This window comes from Oncorhynchus nerka, linkage group LG8 (genome assembly GCF_034236695.1).
Source record: "Oncorhynchus nerka isolate Pitt River linkage group LG8, Oner_Uvic_2.0, whole genome shotgun sequence".
In the NCBI taxonomy this organism is placed as follows: domain Eukaryota; kingdom Metazoa; phylum Chordata; class Actinopteri; order Salmoniformes; family Salmonidae; genus Oncorhynchus; species Oncorhynchus nerka.
In genome coordinates, this window is record NC_088403.1 from 12,080,746 (window position 1) to 12,102,039 (window position 21,294).

Here is a 21,294-nt window from a genome sequence, read left to right on the forward strand (position 1 = left end):
TGGCCCAACACTCTAACCACTAGGCTACCTGCCTCCCCGATCTATCTCCCTCTCTCTCTCTCTTTCTCTGTTTCTCCCACTCTCTCTCCATCCCTCTCTCATCTGTGAGTTCCTGTGAATTCAGAGCCTTTTCTCATCGTGTCTCCAGGGATCTGATAATAATATACTGTCTCACTAATTACTGACCAGAGGTCGTTACCCACATATGTCAGACTGCATGTACTTTATAGATAAATGTTGTCCAGACCTCATAGTCAGATACTGAGAGAAACCTTTTCAATTTTGTGAAGGAGAGGAGACTACCAGCATAATATTACCCATCATGCTGTGGAGGAGAGGAGACTACCAGCAGAATATTACCCATCATGCTGTGGAGGAGAGGAGACCACCAGCAGAATATTACCCATCATGCTGTGGAGGAGAGGAGACTACCAGCAGAATATTACCCATCATGCTGTGGAGGAGAGGAGACCACCATCAGAATATTACCCATCATGCTGTGGAGGAGAGGAGACTACCAGCAGAATATTACCCATCATGCTGTGGAGGAGAGGAGACTACCAGCAGAATATTACCCATCATGCTGTGGAGGAGAGGAGACCACCAGCAGAATATTACCCATCATGCTGTGGAGGAGAGGAGACTACCAGCAGAATATTACCCATCATGCTGTGGAGGAGAGGAGACTACCAGCAGAATATTACCCATCATGCTGTGGAGGAGAGGAGACTACCAGCAGAATATTACCCATCATGCTGTGGAGGAGAGGAGACTACCAGCAGAATATTACCCATCATGCTGTGGAGGAGAGGAGACTACCAGCAGAATATTACCCATCATGCTGTGGAGGAGAGGAGACCACCAGCAGAATATTACCCATCATGCTGTGGAGGAGAGGAGACCACCAGCAGAATATTACCCATCATGCTGTGGAGGAGAGGAGACCACCAGCACCATCATGCTGTGGAGAATATTACCCATCATGCTGTGGAGGAGAGGACTACCAGCAGAATATTACCCATCATGCTGTGGAGGAGAGGAGACAGCAGAATATTACCCATCATGCTGTGGAGGAGAGAGACCACCAGCAGAATATTACCCATCATGCTGTGGAGGAGAGGAGACTACCAGCAGAATATTACCCATCATGCTGTGGAGGAGAGGAGACTACCAGCAGAATATTACCCATCATGCTGTGGAGGAGAGGAGACTACCAGCAGAATATTACCCATCATGCTGTGGAGGAGAGGAGACTACCAGCAGAATATTACCCATCATGCTGTGGAGAAGGAGACTACCAGCAGAATATTACCCATCATGCTGTGGAGGAGAGGAGACTACCAGCAGAATATTACCCATCATGCTGTGGAGGAGAGGAGACTACCAGCAGAATATTACCCATCATGCTGTGGAGGAGAGGAGACTACCAGCAGAATATTACCCATCATGCTGTGGAGGAGAGGAGACTACCAGCAGAATATTACCCATCATGCTGTGGAGGAGAGGAGACTACCAGCAGAATATTACCCATCATGCTGTGGAGGAGAGGAGACTACCAGCAGAATATTACCCATCATGCTGTGGAGGAGAGGAGACTACCAGCAGAATATTACCCATCATGCTGTGGAGGAGAGGAGACTCACCAGCAGAATATTACCCATCATGCTGTGGAGGAGAGGAGACTACCAGCAGAATACCCATCATGCTGTGGAGGAGAGGAGACCCAGCAGAATATTACCCATCATGCTGTGGAGGAGAGGAGGAGACCCATCACTGTGGAGAGAGGAGACAGCAGAATATTACCCATCATGCTGTGGAGGAGAGGAGACTACCAGCAGAATATTACCCATCATGCTGTGGAGGAGAGGAGACTACCAGCAGAATATTACCCATCATGCTGTGGAGGAGAGGAGACTACCAGCAGAATATCATGCTGTGGAGGAGAGGAGACCCCAGCAGAATCCCATCATGCTGTGGAGGAGAGGAGACTACCAGCAGAATATTACCCATCATGCTGTGGAGGAGAGGAGACTACCAGCAGAATATTACCCATCATGCTGTGGAGGAGAGGAGACTACCAGCAGAATATTACCCATCATGCTGTGGAGGAGAGGAGACTACCAGCAGAATATTACCCATCATGCTGTGCTGTGGAGGAGAGGAGACCCATCACCAGCAGAATATTACCCATCATGCTGTGGAGGAGAGGAGACCACCAGCAGAATATTACCCATCATGCTGTGGAGGAGAGGAGACTACCAGCAGAATATCATGCTGTGGAGGAGAGGAGACCCATCATGCTGTGGAGGAGAGGAGACTACCAGCAGAATATTACCCATCATGCTGTGGAGAATATTACCCATCATGCTGTGGAGGAGAGGAGACTACCAGCAGAATATTACCCATCATGCTGTGGAGGAGAGGAGACTACCAGCAGAATATTACCCATCATGCTGTGGAGGAGAGGAGACTACCAGCAGAATATTACCCATCATGCTGTGGAGGAGAGGAGACTACCAGCAGAATATTCATGCATCATGCTGTGGAGGAGAGGAGACTGGAGGAGAGGAGACTACCAGCAGAATATTACCCATCATGCTGTGGAGGAGAGGAGACTACCAGCAGAATATTACCCATCATGCTGTGGAGGAGAGGAGACTACCAGCAGAATATTACCCATCATGCTGTGGAGGAGAGGAGACTACCAGCAGAATATTACCCATCATGCTGTGGAGGAGAGGAGACTACCAGCAGAATATTACCCATCATGCTGTGGAGGAGAGGAGACTACCAGCAGAATATTACCCATCATGCTGTGGAGGAGAGGAGACTACCAGCAGAATATTACCCATCATGCTGTGGAGGAGAGGAGACTACCAGCAGAATATTACCCATCATGCTGTGGAGGAGAGGAGACTACCAGCAGAATATTACCCATCATGCTGTGGAGGAGAGGAGACTACCAGCAGAATATTACCCATCATGCTGTGGAGGAGAGGAGACCACCAGCAGAATATTACCCATCATGCTGTGGAGGAGAGGAGACACCAGCAGAATATTACCCATCATGCTGTGGAGGAGAGGAGACCACCAGGCTGTGGAGACTACCAGCAGAATATTACCCATCATGCTGTGGAGGAGAGGAGACTACCAGCAGAATATTACCCATCATGCTGTGGAGGAGAGGAGACTACCAGCAGAATATTACCCATCATGCTGTGGAGGAGAGGAGACCACCAGCAGAATATTACCCATCATGCTGTGGAGGAGAGACTACCAGCAGAATATTACCCATCATGCCAGCAGAATATTACCCATCATGCTGTGGAGGAGAGGAGACTACCAGCAGAATATTACCCATCATGCTGTGGAGGAGAGGAGACTACCAGCAGAATATTACCCATCATGCTGTGGAGGAGAGAGACTACCAGCAGAATATTACCCATCATGCTGTGGAGGAGAGGAGACAGCAGAATATTACCCATCATGCTGTGGAGGAGAGGAGACCACCAGCAGAATATTACCCATCATGCTGTGGAGGAGAGGAGACTACCAGCAGAATATTACCCATCATGCTGTGGAGGAGAGGAGACTACCAGCAGAATATTACCCATCATGCTGTGGAGGAGAGGAGACTAGAGCAGAATATTACCCATCATGCTGTGGAGGAGAGGAGACTACCAGCAGAATATTACCCATCATGCTGTGGAGGAGAGAGGAGACCACCAGCAGAATATTACCCATCATGCTGTGGAGAATATTACCCATCATGCTGTGGAGGAGAGGAGACCACCAGCAGAATATTACCCATCATGCTGTGGAGGAGAGGAGACCACCAGCAGAATATTACCCATCATGCTGTGGAGGAGAGGAGACACCAGCAGAATATTACCCATCATGCTGTGGAGGAGAGGAGACTACCAGCAGAATATTACCCATCATGCTGTGGAGGAGAGAGACTACCAGCAGAATATTACCCATCATGCTGTGGAGGAGAGGAGACCACCAGCAGAATATTACCCATCATGCTGTGGAGGAGAGGAGACTACCAGCAGAATATTACCCATCATGCTGTGGAGGAGAGGAGACCACCAGCAGAATATTACCCATCATGCTGTGGAGGAGAGGAGACCACCAGCAGAATATTACCCATCATGCTGTGGAGGAGAGGAGACCACCAGCAGAATATTACCCATCATGCTGTGGAGGAGAGGAGACTACCAGCAGAATATTACCCATCATGCTGTGGAGGAGAGGAGACTACCAGCAGAATATTACCCATCATGCTGTGGAGGAGAGGAGACCACCAGCAGAATATTACCCATCATGCTGTGGAGGAGAGGAGACCACCAGCAGAATATTACCCATCATGCTGTGGAGGAGAGGAGACCACCAGCAGAATATTACCCATCATGCTGTGGAGGAGAGGAGACCACCCATCATGCTGTGGAGGAACCAGCAGAATATTACCCATCATGCTGTGGAGGAGAGGAGACCACCAGCAGAATATTACCCATCATGCTGTGGAGGAGAGGAGACTACCAGCAGAATATTACCCATCATGCTGTGGAGGAGAGGAGACTACCAGCAGAATATTACCCATCATGCTGTGGAGGAGAGGAGACTACCAGCAGAATATTACCCATCATGCTGTGGAGGAGAGGAGACCACCAGCAGAATATTACCCATCATGCTGTGGAGGAGAGGAGACTACCAGCAGAATATTACCCATCATGCTGTGGAGGAGAGGAGACTACCAGCAGAATATTACCCATCATGCTGTGGAGGAGAGGAGACTACCAGCAGAATATTACCCATCATGCTGTGGAGGAGAGGAGACTACCAGCAGAATATTACCCATCATGCTGTGGAGGAGGAGAGCAGAATATTACCCATCATGCTGTGGAGACTACCAGCAGAATATTACCCATCATGCTGTGGAGGAGAGGAGACCACCAGCAGAATATTACCCATCATGCTGTGGAGGAGAGGAGACTACCAGCAGAATATTACCCATCATGCTGTGGAGGAGGAGACTACCAGCAGAATATTACCCATCATGCTGTGGAGAGAGGAGACTATATTACCCATCATGCTGTGGAGGAGAGGAGACTACCAGCAGAATATTACCCATCATGCTGTGGAGGAGAGGAGACTACCAGCAGAATATTACCCATCATGCTGTGGAGGAGAGGAGACTACCAGCAGAATATTACCCATCATGCTGTGGAGGAGAGGAGACCACCAGCAGAATATTACCCATCATGCTGTGGAGGAGAGGAGACTACCAGCAGAATATTACCCATCATGCTGTGGAGGAGAGGAGACTACCAGCAGAATATTACCCATCATGCTGTGGAGGAGAGAGACCACCAGCAGAATATTACCCATCATGCTGTGGAGAGGAGACTACCAGCAGAATATTACCCATCATGCTGTGGAGGAGAGGAGACTACCAGCAGAATATTACCCATCATGCTGTGGAGGAGAGGAGACTACCAGCAGAATATTACCCAGGAGAGGAGACTACCAGCAGAATATTACCCATCATGCTGTGGAGGAGAGGAGACCACCAGCAGAATATTACCCATCATGCTGTGGAGGAGAGGAGACTACCAGCAGAATATTACCCATCATGCTGTGGAGGAGAGGAGACACCAGCAGAATATTACCCATCATGCTGTGGAGGAGAGGAGACCACCAGCAGAATATTACCCATCATGCTGTGGAGGAGAGGAGACTACCAGCAGAATATTACCCATCATGCTGTGGAGGAGAGGAGACTACCAGCAGAATATTACCCATCATGCTGTGGAGGAGAGGAGACTACCAGCAGAATATTACCCATCATGCTGTGGAGGAGAGGAGACTACCAGCAGAATATTACCCATCATGCTGTGGAGGAGAGGAGACTACCAGCAGAATATTACCCATCATGCTGTGGAGGAGAGGAGACTACCAGCAGAATATTACCCATCATGCTGTGGAGGAGAGGAGACTACCAGCAGAATATTACCCATCATGCTGTGGAGGAGAGGCTGTGGAGGACTACCAGCAGAATATTACCCATCATGCTGTGGAGGAGAGGAGACTACCAGCAGAATATTACCCATCATGCTGTATTACCCATCATGCTGTGGAGAGGAGACTACCAGCAGAATATTACCCATCATGCTGTGGAGGAGAGGAGACTACCAGCAGAATATTACCCATCATGCTGTGGAGGAGAGGAGACTACCAGCAGAATATTACCCATCATGCTGTGGAGGAGAGGAGACTACCAGCAGAATATTACCCATCATGCTGTGGAGGAGAGAGACTACCAGCAGAATATTACCCATCATGCTGTGGAGGAGAGGAGACTACCAGCAGAATATTACCCATCATGCTGTGGAGGAGAGGAGACTACCAGCAGAATATTACCCATCATGCTGTGGAGGAGAGGAGACCACCAGCAGAATATTACCCATCATGCTGTGGAGGAGAGGAGACTACCAGCAGAATATTACCCATCATGCTGTGGAGGAGAGGAGACTACCAGCAGAATATTACCCATCATGCTGTGGAGGAGAGGAGACTACCAGCAGAATATTACCCATCATGCTGTGGAGGAGAGGAGACTACCAGCAGAATATTACCCATCATGCTGTGGAGGAGAGGAGACTACCAGCAGAATATTACCCATCATGCTGTGGAGGAGAGGAGACTGTGGAGGAGAGGAGACTACCAGCAGAATATTACCCATCATGCTGTGGAGGAGAGGAGACTACCAGCAGAATATTACCCATCATGCTGTGGAGGAGAGGAGACTACCAGCAGAATATTACCCATCATGCTGTGGAGGAGAGGAGACTACCAGCAGAATATTACCCATCATGCTGTGGAGGAGAGGAGACTACCAGCAGAATATTACCCATCATGCTGTGGAGGAGAGGAGACTACCAGCAGAATATTACCCATCATGCTGTGGAGGAGAGGAGACCACCAGCAGAATATTACCCATCATGCTGTGGAGGAGAGGAGACCACCAGCAGAATATTACCCATCATGCTGTGGAGGAGAGGAGACTACCAGCAGAATATTACCCATCATGCTGTGGAGGAGAGGACCAGCAGAATATTACCCATCATGCTGTGGAGGAGAGGAGACCACCAGCAGAATATTACCCATCATGCTGTGGAGGAGAGGAGACCACCAGCAGAATATTACCCATCATGCTGTGGAGGAGAGGAGACCACCAGCAGAATATTACCCATCATGCTGTGGAGGAGAGGAGACTACCAGCAGAATATTACCCATCATGCTGTGGAGGAGAGGAGACTACCAGCAGAATATTACCCATCATGCTGTGGAGGAGAGGAGACTACCAGCAGAATATTACCCATCATGCTGTGGAGGAGAGGAGACCACCAGCAGAATATTACCCATCATGCTGTGGAGGAGAGGAGACTACCAGCAGAATATTACCCATCATGCTGTGGAGGAGAGGAGACTACCAGCAGAATATTACCCATCATGCTGTGGAGGAGAGGAGACTACCAGCAGAATATTACCCATCATGCTGTGGAGGAGAGGAGACTACCAGCAGAATATTACCCATCATGCTGTGGAGGAGAGGAGACTACCAGCAGAATATTACCCATCATGCTGTGGAGGAGAGGAGACCACCAGCATAATATGAGTCCCTCTCTGCTACACATCATGACTCCCCCAGAATGTGTCAGCTGACAAAACACCCTGCCATCGGTTACAGGAACTCCAAGAAACCATGATATAATGTTAGAAGAGGAGGTTAGGCTTTACAGAGATGACAAGCAGGCCAACTCTCCATATGCTGACTCAACTGTTCTGCTAATGATAGATCAGGACTAAACCAGGCGTCATCTTGCCTGGACGATATTTATCTAAAAAGTACACGCACTCTGACATATTCTCCCATATATCATGTATGTACCACAGAGATGATTTATTTGTGGTTAGATACATTCTGTCTTGCTCCCGCACAGTTTGGTAGTGTACTGTAGGGACATTTCCAGTGTTTACAAATGAGACTTTGTTTCCAGTGTAATGACCTCTGGTCAGTTATTAGTTACAGTATATTAAGGCTCGGAATTCACAGATGAGAGAGGGATTGAGAGAGAGAGAGAGAGAGAGGGAGAGAGATGGAGAGAGAGAGAGAGGGAGGGAGGGAGGGAGGGAGGGAGGGAGGGAGGGAGGCTATGACCAGTGAGATGATCTAGTGAGGTTCAGATAAAGGACTGATTGAAAGCCTTTCCAGAGGGGAAGAGAAATAGTTTCCTCCAGCTGAACATGGGGATCTTTTATATGGCGACAGTAGAATAGAGAGACCAGTGTTGCTGCTTCTTGCACGTTTAACTGCACTCTGACAAATGGCTTTCTGGGGACAGGATAGGGACAGTGCATCATTATATGACTGTCATTCATCATCTTGATCAAAGGGCCAGTTCACTGTGACATAAATATACAGTAGAACAATACATCAGAGTGCTGCCACTTCTATACTAAATCAGTATGAAGGGACCATTCATGACCATACTGCCACGTCTATACTAAATCAATATGAAGGGACCATTCATGACCATACTGCCACTTCTATACTAAATCAGTATGAAGGGACCATTCATGACCATACTGCCATGTCTATACGAAATCAATATGAAGGGACTATTCATGACCATACTGCCACGTCTATACTAAATCAATATGAAGGGACTATTCATGACCATACTGCCACGTCTTTACTAAATCAATATGAAAGGACTATTCATGACTATACTGCCACGTCTATACTAAATCAATATGAAGGGACTATTCATGACTATACTGCCACGTCTATACTAAATCAATAAGAAGGGACTATTCATGACCATACTGCCACGTCTATACTAAATCAATATGAAGGGACTATTCATGACCATACTGCCACGTCTATACTAAATCAATATGAAGGGACTATTCATGACTATACTGCCACGTCTATACTAAATCAATATGAAGGGACTATTCATGTTGTATTTTGGAGCTCAAACAAAAGCAGTCCCCACACAGCATGGACTCCATGCAGGATTTGCAGTCAGTCCCATGGGTCTGGGCTTAACGACTATTTGAAAAACAATATTGAAACCTAATCTCTCTAGAGGTTATAGTCCTGATAGCAGTTTTAATGTGGCAGTTATACATAGCACAGAAACGGCACCAGATGTGAGAGTCTGGACGGGAGACAGAAATGAGACTCCATATTTCCCCTTGGTCCCTTTGTGTCTAACGTTACATGATGGTTTCCACGGTTTCCACGCTGCAAGCCGTCACTCTAAGGCCTCTCTGGTTTACAGTCGTCTCCTACCACATTCTGATTCAGGGAAATTATCGAGAACACATTTAGAAAGTAGACCTTATCAACCACAGCTCTGGAGTATCCAGCAGCCAGCCTCTCCTCCATACTGTTCCAAAAGTCCTCACAACAACCATGTGTAGTGAACAATGGCCAGAGATTTCAGATGGACATGTGACTCATACACGGTGGGCCGGTTTCCCTGACCCATACTAGTCCTAATCTTGGACTAAAAAGCTGTTTCAGTAGAGATTCATCTGGGTCGAGGAACCCATGGCCCCGAGAACCCCAATAACTCACTCCAGTGTTCTGAAAGACCAGAATACAACACGCCATTGTCCTCCAAGGAGGACATTCTTCACACAGGTCACACAAACAAATGAAAGGGAGACAAGCTTGGTTGGCTCATAGCTTACCTTTGCTCTTGCAGTCCAGCATGGGTTTGGGGAACATGTAGGTGTGGCACAAGGAGTTGGCATCAGGGTACTTCTTGATGGGAGGTGGTTTGGGCAGACTACCCTGCCCTTCCTGAGGTTTCTGCCCTGGCTGATGGCCCTCCCCATCCTCAGCACACAGCAGCTCTGGCCTCATCTTCTTCAGCTTCTGACCTCTCAGCGCGTCCGGCTCCGAACACTTGGCGTAGTTCCCAAGGTTACGGTTGCTGGGCACCTGCAGGGTCCTGACCAGACTATCCAGCGAGCACCGGCAGTCCCAGGGGTTGTCATAGAGACGCAGGTAGCGGAGGTTTGGCAAGGGCAGCAGGTGCTCCTCAGAAGCTGTCTTCATCTGGTTGTGCTGAAGAAGCAGAGTAGTGAGCTGTCCCAGCCCTGCGAACGCCTCCTCCTCCACCATGTAGAGCTCATTCTGTTGTAGATCCAGACTCTTTAGGTTCTTGAACTGGGAGAAGGTGTTGTCTCTGAGCACCTGGATCTTGTTGCGGGCCAGCAGGAGGTGGTGGATGTCTTCAGGCCAGTGCTGTTGCACCCCGGTCAGCTGGCGGTCCTGACAGTCCAGGTATTTCTCTCCGGCCTCCATGTATTCCTTGCATTCAGAGGTTTGGCGTTTGACAGCATTGGCCCTGCCTTTACCCCGGGCCCTGCCCCTTTCTCTGTTCCGTCCACCCTTCCTGGGCTCAGTGGACCTGAGGAGCAGGAGGAGCAGCAGAGCGCTGAGCAGCCGCATCCTGGGAGCCCCAATGCCACCACTGGGAGATGAGGGAGCGGCAAGACTGGAACAAGAGGGAGGGGAGGGAAGAGGGATGGCCTTGTGCAATCAGAGATGGCCTTGGGTTTCTGCTGGTGCCAGGGAAGGCTGGTTACAGCTGTGTGAGAGAGAGAGAGAGAGAGAGTTAAGTGGAGAGTTCATTGTTCGGGAGGAGAGGGAAAGGAAGGGATAGAAAGGAAGAAAGGGAGGGATAGGAAGAATGATGGAGAGAAACAAACATAAAGCATGTTATATGATAGTCTATCAAACAGAGAGTTAAAACACTGTCATGGAACAGTGCCCCATTTCCTTTGTTCCTCAGTCTTCTCTCTCTGTTCCTCTCCTCCCTTCTCCTATCTCTCTGTTTCTCTTCTCCCTTCTTCTATCTCTCTGTTCCTCTCCTCCCCTCTTCTATCTCTCTGTTTCTCTTCTCCCTTCTTCTCTCTCTGTTCCTCTCCTCCCCTCTTCTATCTCTCTGTTTCTCTTCTCTCTTCTTCTATCTCTCTGTTTCTCTCCTCCCTTCTCCTATCTCTCTGTTTCTCTTCTCCCTTCTCCTATCTCTCTGTTCCTCTTCTCCCTTCTCCTATCTCTCTGTTTCTCTTCTCCCTTCTTCTATCTCTCTGTTCCTCTCCTCTCTTCTCCTATCTCTCTGTTCCCCTCCTCTCTTCTCCTATCTCTCTGTTCCTCTCCTCCCTTCTCCTCTCTCTGTTCCCCTCCTCTCTTCTCCTATCTCTCTGTTCCTCTCCTCTCTTCTCCTATCTCTCTGTTACTCTCCTCCCTTCTCCTCTCTCTGTTCCCCTCCTCTCTTCTCCTATCTCTCTGTTCCTCTATTCCCAACACAAAACCTGGTGGCGGTCTGCTCTTCTCTCTCGCTCTCGCTCTCGCTCTCGCTCTCGCTCTCTCCAGTCAGTAATTCATCTGTACACTAGGCTCACGAACATTCATCAAAGAGGAGGAAGTTTACATGTCTGTGTACGTCCACTCCTGTAAACATACTCTGATAAACATGGTGGCTGTAAAGACCTCCCTAACTACCTTACCCCAAGGGAAGGCTGTGTGTAGCTGAATGGAATTACCCCAAGGGAAGGCTGTGTGTAGCTGAATGGAATTACACTGAGGGAAGGCTGTGTGTAGCTGAATGGAATTACGCTGAGGGAAGGTTGTGTGTAGCTGAATGGAATTACACTGAGGGAAGGCTGTGTGTAGCTGAATGGAATTAACCTGAGGGAAGGCTGTGTGTAGCTGAATGGAATTACCCTGAGGGAAGGCTGTGTGTAGCTGAATGGAATTAACCTGAGGGAAGGCTGTGTGTAGCTGAATGGAATTAAGGGAAAGCCTGAAATTAACCTGAGGGAAGGCTGTGTGTAGGCTGTGTGTAGCTGAATGGAATTACCCTGAGGAATGGAAAGAGGGAAAGCTGTGTGTAGCTGAATGGAATTACCCTGAGGGAAGGCTGTGTGTAGCTGAATGGAATTAACCTGAGGGAAGGCTGTGTGTAGCTGAATGGAATTAACCTGAGGGAAGGCTGTGTGTAGCTGAATGGAATTACCCTGAGGGAAAGCTGTGTGTAGCTGAATGGAATTACCCTGAGGGAAAGCTGTGTGTAGCTGAATGGAATTACCCTGAGGGAAGGCTGTGTGTAGCTGAATGGAATTAACCTGAGGGAAGGCTGTGTGTAGCTGAATGGAATTAACCTGAGGGAAGGCTGTGTGTAGCTGAATGGAATTAACCTGAGGGAAAGCTGTGTGTAGCTGAATGGAATTAACCTGAGGGAAGACTGTGTGTAGCTGAATGGAATTAACCTGAGGGAAGGCTGTGTGTAGCTGAATGGAATTACCCAGAGTTTATTATTATCACTGGTGTTACAGGTTAGTGTTGATGATGCACCTTGAATGCTCTTAATGATCATGTATATATTTAGTAGTCATTCCTCATGTTGACCTAGATGTACAAGGTCCAACCCAGGTTACAGTATGGGCAAACATAAGGCAGAAACTTCCCCAGAGGAAATATTAAACTTTTATGGTTTAGCAATGATGATAAACCTACCTCAACGTTATGTAGCAGTGTGTCTGGCTCTGCCTGCTGTGTGTGTGAGTGTGTGTGTGTGTGTGTGTGTGTGTGTGTGTGTGTGTGTGTGTGTGTGTGTGTGTGTGTGTGTGTGTGTGTGTGTGTGTGTGTGTGTGTGTGTGTGTGTGTGTGTGTGTGTGTGTGTGTGTGTGTTTTCACCCCCACCAGCGATGGGCCTGTTCAGTATTGACTCATTAGTCCCAAGTGTGATGTGAGGCAGCAGCCATAATGTCTGCCAGACAACACCCTCCATCTCCTGCTACAGTGAGCCAGTCCAACTGTATCACCCCCCCTCCTCCTCCCCCACAGCCTTCCACAGTGGAACAGTCCAGTCACAGGGAGAGATGGAGAAGAGGTAGTGTAAACAATGAGTTTATAGACACAATGGAGTTAGAGAATTCTTCAGTCTGAGAACACTTTGCCCTATAGTATCCTACCTAGCAAGCAAACACGCAGCAAAGCTACACTAGTGAGATCTCAATCCATCCGTCCACTGTAGCCCCTCCCTGAGGGACCATATGAAAACAAGAGACCTGTGGGTATTTAATCTGCTCCCTGAAAATAAACCATTATAACACATAGATGACTGCCATCTAGGGCCATTCAGACAGTTTGTTGTAAGTTAGTCTCTCTCCACGTAAGCACTGTTAGCGGCCGGCCGTGCCCCTGCCAGTGTAAACACACACTCTCCCATATGGAGTGCACATGGGGGCTTTGGGCCTCTAACCCCCCCCTCTGGTCTGCCCAGCTCTGGCCCAGTTCCGGCACAACTTCGGCCCATACTCGGCCCAGCCCAACGCCCAGGCCATCTAGCTCCGGGCCCATTCAGCTATATCAGACCAGGCTGGCATAGCCACTCACTCACTCACTCACTCACTCACTCACTCACTCACTCACTCACTCACTCACTCACTCACTCACTCACTCACTCACTCACTCACTCACTCACTCACTCACTCACTCACTCACTCACTCACTCACTCACCTCACTCACTCACTCACTCACTTTATTTATACAGTTTTTTCTCCATTGAAATAACATCTCTTTTCCAAGAGAGACCTGGTCCAATAGCAGCAGAGGGAACAACGTTTCAGACAAAACAACTTACATACACTAACACAACATTAAACAAAACTATAGACACACATACAGTACAACACACACAGGGTTTACAAAGATCAGCTGTATTTTAACGCAATAATCTCATGCTACTAGAATGTGCTCTGCAGGAAAATTATAATACCAGTAAAAGTTTGAAATCTGAAAAAAATCTAAATAATCAATGCATTTACATACCCATGTGTTGGGTGTAGGGAGTATCTGTGTAAAACCACGTAGCAGTGGTACTGAGTAGTGTCCTGCACTGTAATTCACTGGCCAACCTCCATCCCAGACCAATTCCCTGTGGTAATAACAGATGTAATGCACCTCTATCTGGAGTCAGGCATCAGGCATGCTGGTCAAAGTTCAAATGGGCGAATGACCCGGGCCGACACAACCTGAGAGCCGTGGGGAGTGAGACTAATGCACTGTACAGCTAAAGAGCTGGGGCTCGGCAGGGGCTGGAGAACCCAGTATGATGCTGCTGATAGAGTTAACGGAGACAGCTGGGGTCACACAGCCTTCAACACAACACACACAGCACTTACCAACAGGAGGCAGACTGGGCTGTGTGTGTTGAGCTGTCTAGTAATGCAAAGGAAAGCACACTGTACGCTGTTGGTTCCTCGCTGTCCAACCAAAGTGCTTGAACTGAGGAACTCAAGTTGATGTGAAAGAACAGCAAACACACAACCACCACACAACGTTGTCTCAACATAGACTCCATGTTGTTGGTCTATTCTAGACTGTAATTCTTGGATGTTGTGCAAGTGAACCACCCCAAAGGAGTATTATAATGTTAAACCACTGTAGGTAGTTCCCCTAGCAGCACCTGGATGGATCAGTGAACAGCCTCATTATAGCAGCAGGCAGCCTTAAAGCTACAGTGCAGGGTGGCTGCCTACACAGCCTGCATCTCAATGCTTTACTAACACAGAATAGGGCACTGGGGATGGAAACAGAGAGAAAATAACGGCCATAAGAAGTGGTGCAGAACACAAGGACTGTACTGTACCGGAGATTTTATTTTCATTTCCCAGTCGACCCTGCTGCCACCCAAACCAAACTCATTCCCGACCGTGACCTGATCTGACTGAGTTTCCTTTCAGGTTGCCTGAGGTGTTCAGTCAGTGTGTCCCAAATGGCACCCTATTCCCCACGCAGTGCACTACTTCTGACCAGAGCCCTATGGGCATTTGGGAGGCAGACAGAGTCTGTATCTGTTCCCCACGGCACAATCCTCAGAGAACGCTTAAACAGCATGGAGCACTAATTAGAACACTGGAACTCTCTCTCACAAGCATGCAGGCAGGGGGAAAGTTTATCAAATAAATACATGTCAAATTGTATTTATCACAGGGATCATTGAAAGCTCTATGTTATTCTTGCTCTTCCAGAGATAACTGAAAAAATAGGGTGAAGTGATGCAGTGCTTCATGCGGTGTATCCCCTTTTGCCTTTAGGGTTGCAGTGCTTCATGCGGTGTATCCCCTCTTGGCTTTAGGGTTGCAGTGCTTCATGCGGTGTATCCCCTCTTGGCTTTAGGGTTCCAGTGCTTCATGCGGTGTATCCGGTGTATCCGGTTCATGCGGTGTATCCCCTCTTGGCTTTAGGGTTGCAGTGCTTCATGCGGTGTATCCCCTCTTGGCTTTAGGGTTCCAGTGCTTCATGCGGTGTATCCCCTCTTGCCTTCAGGGTTGCAGTGCTTCATGCGGTGCCCCTCCTGTTTAGAAAACTGGTATCAGTGCACCCCTGACCTGCGGTGTATCCCCTCTTGGCTTTAGGGTTGCAGTGCTTCATGCGGTGTATCCCCTCTTGGCTTTAGGGTTGCAGTGCTTCATGCGGTGTATCCCCTCTTGGCTTTAGGGTTGCAGTGCTTCATGCGGTGTATCCCCTCTTGGCTTTAGGGTTGCAGTGCTTCATGCGGTGTATCCCCTCTTGGCTTTAGGGTGGCATTCCGACCCCCAGAGAGAACATTCCAACAGAAACATACAGCACTGACCACTAATCCTTAAAAACCTTCAGTATGATCCTTTACCACGCACTTCCTCTCAGTTGCTCCTGTTTCAGAAAACTGGTGTATCAGAAAGCACCCTGAAGCCTTGAACCCAGCGTTATTATCTAGAGAAAGAAACTGTGACAGGGGATGTTTACCAGAGCCCTGTTCTTCCCAGCATTCCCAGAGGGAGAAAGTACGGTGATTGCATTGGAACACGGCCAGAGACATTTACACCTCAAGTGCACAAACAGCACATACACTTCTCTTCTTACAAGAGAAAGTTTTCCACTTAAGAAAAAAAGGCAACAGCTTAAATTGCAATATGTCCTGGACAAAATAATCAATAGGCAATGAGTGCAAGCAGGCATGTCTAAAACCTCTTACAGTGGCATCATGTTTAAAACCTCTTAGAGTGGCATCATGTCTAAAACCTCTTACAGTGGCATCATGTCTAAAACCCCTTACAGTGGCATCATGTCTAAAACCCCTTACAGTGGCATGTCTAAAACCCCAGTGGCATCATTATCATGTCTAAAACCCTTACAGTGACATCATGTCTAAAACCTCTTACAGTGGCATCATGTCTAAAACCTCTTACAGTGGCATCATGTCTAAAACCTCTTACAGTGGCATCATGTCTAAAACCCCTTACAGTGGCATGTCTAAAACCCCTTACAGTGACATGTTTAAAACCTCTTACAGTGGCATGTCTAAAACCCCTTACAGTGGCATGTCTAAAACCCCTTACAGTGACATCATGTCTAAAACCTCTTACAGTGGCATGTCTAAAACCCCTTACAGTGGCATGTCTAAAACCCCTTACAGTGGCATGTCTAAAACCTCTTACAGTGGCATGTCTAAAACCCCTTACAGTGGCATCATGTCTAAAACCCTTACAGTGGCACAGTGGCATCATGTCTAAAACCTCTTACAGTGGCATCATGTCTAAAACCTTACAGTGGCATACCCCTTAGTGGCATCATGTCTAAAACCTCTTACAGTGGCATGTCTAAAACCTCTTACAGTGGCATCATGTTTAAAACCCCTTACAGTGGCATGTTTAAAACCCCTTACAGTGGCATGTCTAAAACCCCTTACAGTGGCATCATGTCTAAAACCTCTTACAGTGGCATCATGTCTAAAACCTCTTACAGTGGCATCATGTCTAAAACCCCTTACAGTGGCATCATGTCTAAAACCTCTTACAGTGGCATGTCTAAAACCTCTTACAGTGGCATCATGTCTAAAACCTCTTACAGTGGCATGTCTAAAACCACTTACAGTGGCATCATGTTTAAAACCCCTTACAGTGGCATCATGTCTAAAACCCCTTACAGTGGCATGTTTAAAACCCTGTGGCATTAAAACCCCTTACAGTGGCTTGTTTAAAACCCCTTACAGTGGCATCATGTCTAAAACCTCTTACAGTGGCATCATGTCTAAAACCCCTTACAGTGGCATGTTTAAAACCCCTTACAGTGGCATCATGTCTAAAACCTCTTACAGTGGCATCATGTCTAAAACCTCTTACAGTGGCATGTCTAAAACCTCTTACAGTGGCATCATGTTTAAAACCCCTTACAGTGGCATGTTTAAAACCTCTTACAGTGGCATGTCTAAAACCTCTTACAGTGGCATGTCTAAAACCTCTTACAGTGGCATCATGTCTAAAACCCCTTACAGTGGCATCATGTCTAAAACCTCTTACAGTGGCATGTCTAAAACCTCTTACAGTGGCATCATGTTTAAAACCCCTTACAGTGGCATCATGTTTAAAACCTCTTACAGTGGCATGTCTAAAACCTCTTACAGTGGCATGTCTAAAACCTCTTACAGTGGCATCATGTCTAAAACCCCTTACAGTGGCATCATGTCTAAAACCCCTTACAGTGGCATCATGTTTAAAACCCCTTACAGTGGCATGTCTAAAACCCCTTACAGTGGCATCATGTCTAAAACCTCTTACAGTGGCATCATGTCTAAAACCTCTTACAGTGGCATGTCTAAAACCTCTTACAGTGGCATCATGTCTAAAACCCCTTACAGTGGCATGTCTAAAACCTCTTACAGTGGCATCATGTCTAAAACCCCTTACAGTGGCATGTCTAAAACCTCTTACAGTGGCATGTCTAAAACCTCTTACAGTGGCATGTCTAAAACCTCTTACAGTGGCATCATGTCTAAAACCTCTTATAGTGGCATCATGTCTAAAACCTCTTACAGTGGCATCATGTCTAAAACCTCTTACAGTGGCATGTCTAAAACCTCTTACAGTGGCATCATGTCTAAAACCTCTTACAGTGGCATCATGTCTAAAACCTCTTACAGTGGCATGTTTAAAACCTCTTACAGTGGCATCATGTCTAAAACCTCTTACAGTGGCATCATGTCTAAAACCTCTTATAGTGGCATGTCTAAAACCCCTTACAGTGGCATCATGTCTAAAACCTCTTACAGTGGCATCATGTCTAAAACCCCTTACAGTGGCATCATGTCTAAAACCCCTTACAGTGGCATCATGTCTAAAACCTCTTACAGTGGCATCATGTCTAAAACCTCTTACAGTGGCATCATGTCTAAAACCTCTTACAGTGGCATCATGTCTAAAACCTCTTACAGTGGCATCATGTCTAAAACCTCTTACAGTGGCATCATGTCTAAAACCTCTTACAGTGGCATATCTAAAACCTCTTACTGTGCAGAATTCTGTGCTGTTCTGTTCTCTTTAGGAAAGTGCTGCTACTGCCCATTCTAGTACAGTAAATCTCTATTACACTACTGGCTGCCTTCAACACGGTGACTGTACTACTGTAACAGAGGAAACAGAACAGAGAGAGAGAGAGGGGGGGGGTTCTGGTACCTGGCCACGGGGAGAGGGAGACGTTGATGGGTCCACTAGGGCTCTGGTCGATCCTCCACTAGGGCTCTGGTCGATCCTCCACTAGGGCTCTGGTCGGTCCCTCACTAGGGCTCTGGTCGGTCCCTCACTAGGGCTCTGGTCGGTCCCTCATCCCCTGCTCTTTGTCCTGTCATGGAGGGCTGAGCCGGACCCTGGAAGTCTGCCTGCTTAGCCTGCCTGCCTCTCCTGCCTGCCTGCCTCTCAGGCTGTGAGGGGGCTCTCTGTGTGCAGTGAGGCTCAGTCAGCCTGCGTCTGGTATTAAATTACACATGACACAGCTCCTCTGCTCTGTTCTGTGCAGACGGGCAGGCAGGCAGGCGAGGAGGAGAGAAACCCGTTTCTCCAGTGTTGAGTAACTGGCCCGCCTCCAGCCCAGCTCCTAGCCTGTCCTGTCCTCATAGAGTGTCAGGCTGTTGGAGGAGGAGGAGGAGGAGGGGGGGGGAGGAGGAGGGGGAGTAGGAAGAGGAGGAGGAAGAGGAGGAGGAGTAGGAAGAGGAGGAGGAGGAAGAGGAGGAGGAGTAGGAAAAGGAGGAGGAGGAAGAAGCTCACAAACAACAGATATAGTAATTACTACTGAATGTTAATGATTACTCAGACCTGGCTGCTTCAAACCGTTGGAATGTATGACTGTGTAAGCCCACATGTATATCTCCCAAACAGAGGAGGCTGGCAGTCTCCTTCAGGCATAGTTTTATGGATAACAAGAGTCGACTGCTAATGAACATATGACACACACACACGCACACACGCACACACACACACACACGCACACACGCACGCACGCACGCACGCACGCACGCACGCACGCACGCACGCACGCACACACACACACACACACACACACACACACACACACACACACACACACCGACCATCATTAAAATTAGTTGTGGAGTGTTCTGTAAAACCACAGAGACAGACATAGTCTCTGTCTTTCTCTCTCTCTCTCTCCAGATAACATTACACTATTGTTTTGTTTTCAGTACTGAGATACCTTGGACACAGGTCTTGTGGAATCTGTTGTAGGTTTTTGGGAAAGAAGACATTGACATTTGCCATTTGAGTCATTTAGCAGACACTCTTATCCAGAGTTAGTTAGTTAGTGCAGCCATGTTAAGACAGCTAGGTGGAACAGCTAGGTGGAACAGCTAGGTGGAACAGCTAGGTGGAACAGCTAGGTGGAACAAGCACATATCTCAGTCACAGTAAGTACATGTTCCCTTTATAAAGTCAGCAGAGTCAGAGCTTTTATTTTTAGGGCAGGTGTCTTGACATTGATTTAAGAAGATCAAGATAAGAACCTAACGGTTTATCTTGAGTTTTACAATCCTCGGTTGTTGTTTTTTTAGCTTGAGTGGAATTGACATAGATTTGATCGTTTAAAATCCCAACCTATAAGAGATATGCGTTTAAATTTGCAGTATATCACATCTCACAGGTTCCACAGCTTTCCCTAAGAAAAGGATGTCCCTACCTGAACACTTAAACAGTCCATTGTTTGAGATATGATGCTTTTGTTTTAGTACATGGATATTAGACTGTATTTTTTGGCCAAAACATGTTTTTTGTGTTAGCTTTCCTCCCAGTTTCTCAGGCTCTTTCACATGGCTTTCTTCCACACACAGCGGATTGGAAATACATTGTTTCTGTAATGTTGGAAAAGACAGGACTGACATGGAGACACAATCAACTCAGACCAACTGCCTGTTATATAACCAGCTGTTACATGACTATGAAACAGACAATTAATACAATGATAGCCGACTCTGCCCCTACAACAGGATACTACTGGTTTGAGGCAGGCATGAAACCTTTAATTAAGAATGTCATTTCTCTCTTATCTCAAGAGGTCCAGAGGAGTGATGTAATCATGGAAGCTTGCTTGGGCGGATACATTTCTCCCTTGAAGATGAGTTCAGCACAACCTTGACAACCTTCCACCACTACATCAGACACATCCTGAGGAGATACAATTATGAAACGATCAAGGTGCCACCAGCCGCCTGTGCTGGCTCGAGTCACCATCATCAGCACCGCAGACCTCTGGGAAAAAGAGCAAGGCAACATCTGTTATTTCACTTGCCTAAACACATGTCTGTCTATTCCTCCCTCCCTTTACACAGACAGATGACAGCAAAGACATGTTATAGCATGTGTCTCCCATAATAAGAAGACGACGTTCCCAGAGTCAGTAGTAGTCAATCAACGTCATTTGGCTTATGTCCCAAGTAGAACCCTATCCCCTTTGTAGTGCACTACCTTTGACAAGAGCCATACACTCTTCAAAAAATGTGTCCCAAAAGAGTTCTTCGGACATATGTGTGGGCCAGTGAAATAACAGATGTTGCCTTGCTCTTTTTCCCAGAGGTCTGCAGTGTTGATGGAGGCAACTCTAGCCTGCACAGGCGGCTGGTGGCACCTTCATTGGGGAGGACGGGCTCATAGTAATGGCTGGATCGGAATTTATGGAATGACGTTGAACACATGAAACACATTTGATACCATTCCAATCACCAGCCTCCTGTGCTAGCCAGTATAGCATTGCCAGAAGTGTCCCTCGCTTATCTCATGTTGTTCAAAGGAAGTATTGTTTTTTGGAGTACCCACCATTCAGAACAGTGGGTTATTTATTGTGGGGCATCTTTTAATTAATGCACTGACCATGAATG

General features: G+C 47.5%; 1 protein-coding gene across 1 annotated transcript in view; it reads right to left on the bottom strand.

Annotated features, from left to right (window-relative positions):
* Positions 1 to 19,008, bottom strand: part of lrrc17 (leucine rich repeat containing 17) — a 28,214-nt gene extending 9,206 nt beyond the window's left edge. The window contains exons 1-2 of the mRNA XM_065021334.1: positions 18,587 to 19,008; positions 9,769 to 10,673 (exon numbers count right to left, since the gene is read on the bottom strand). Of these exons, the coding sequence (XP_064877406.1) occupies positions 9,769 to 10,534 (766 nt within the window). The 5' untranslated portion in view covers positions 10,535 to 10,673; positions 18,587 to 19,008. The remainder of the gene's footprint in view (positions 1 to 9,768; positions 10,674 to 18,586) is intronic.
* Between the last annotated feature and the right edge of the window lie 2,286 nt (positions 19,009 to 21,294).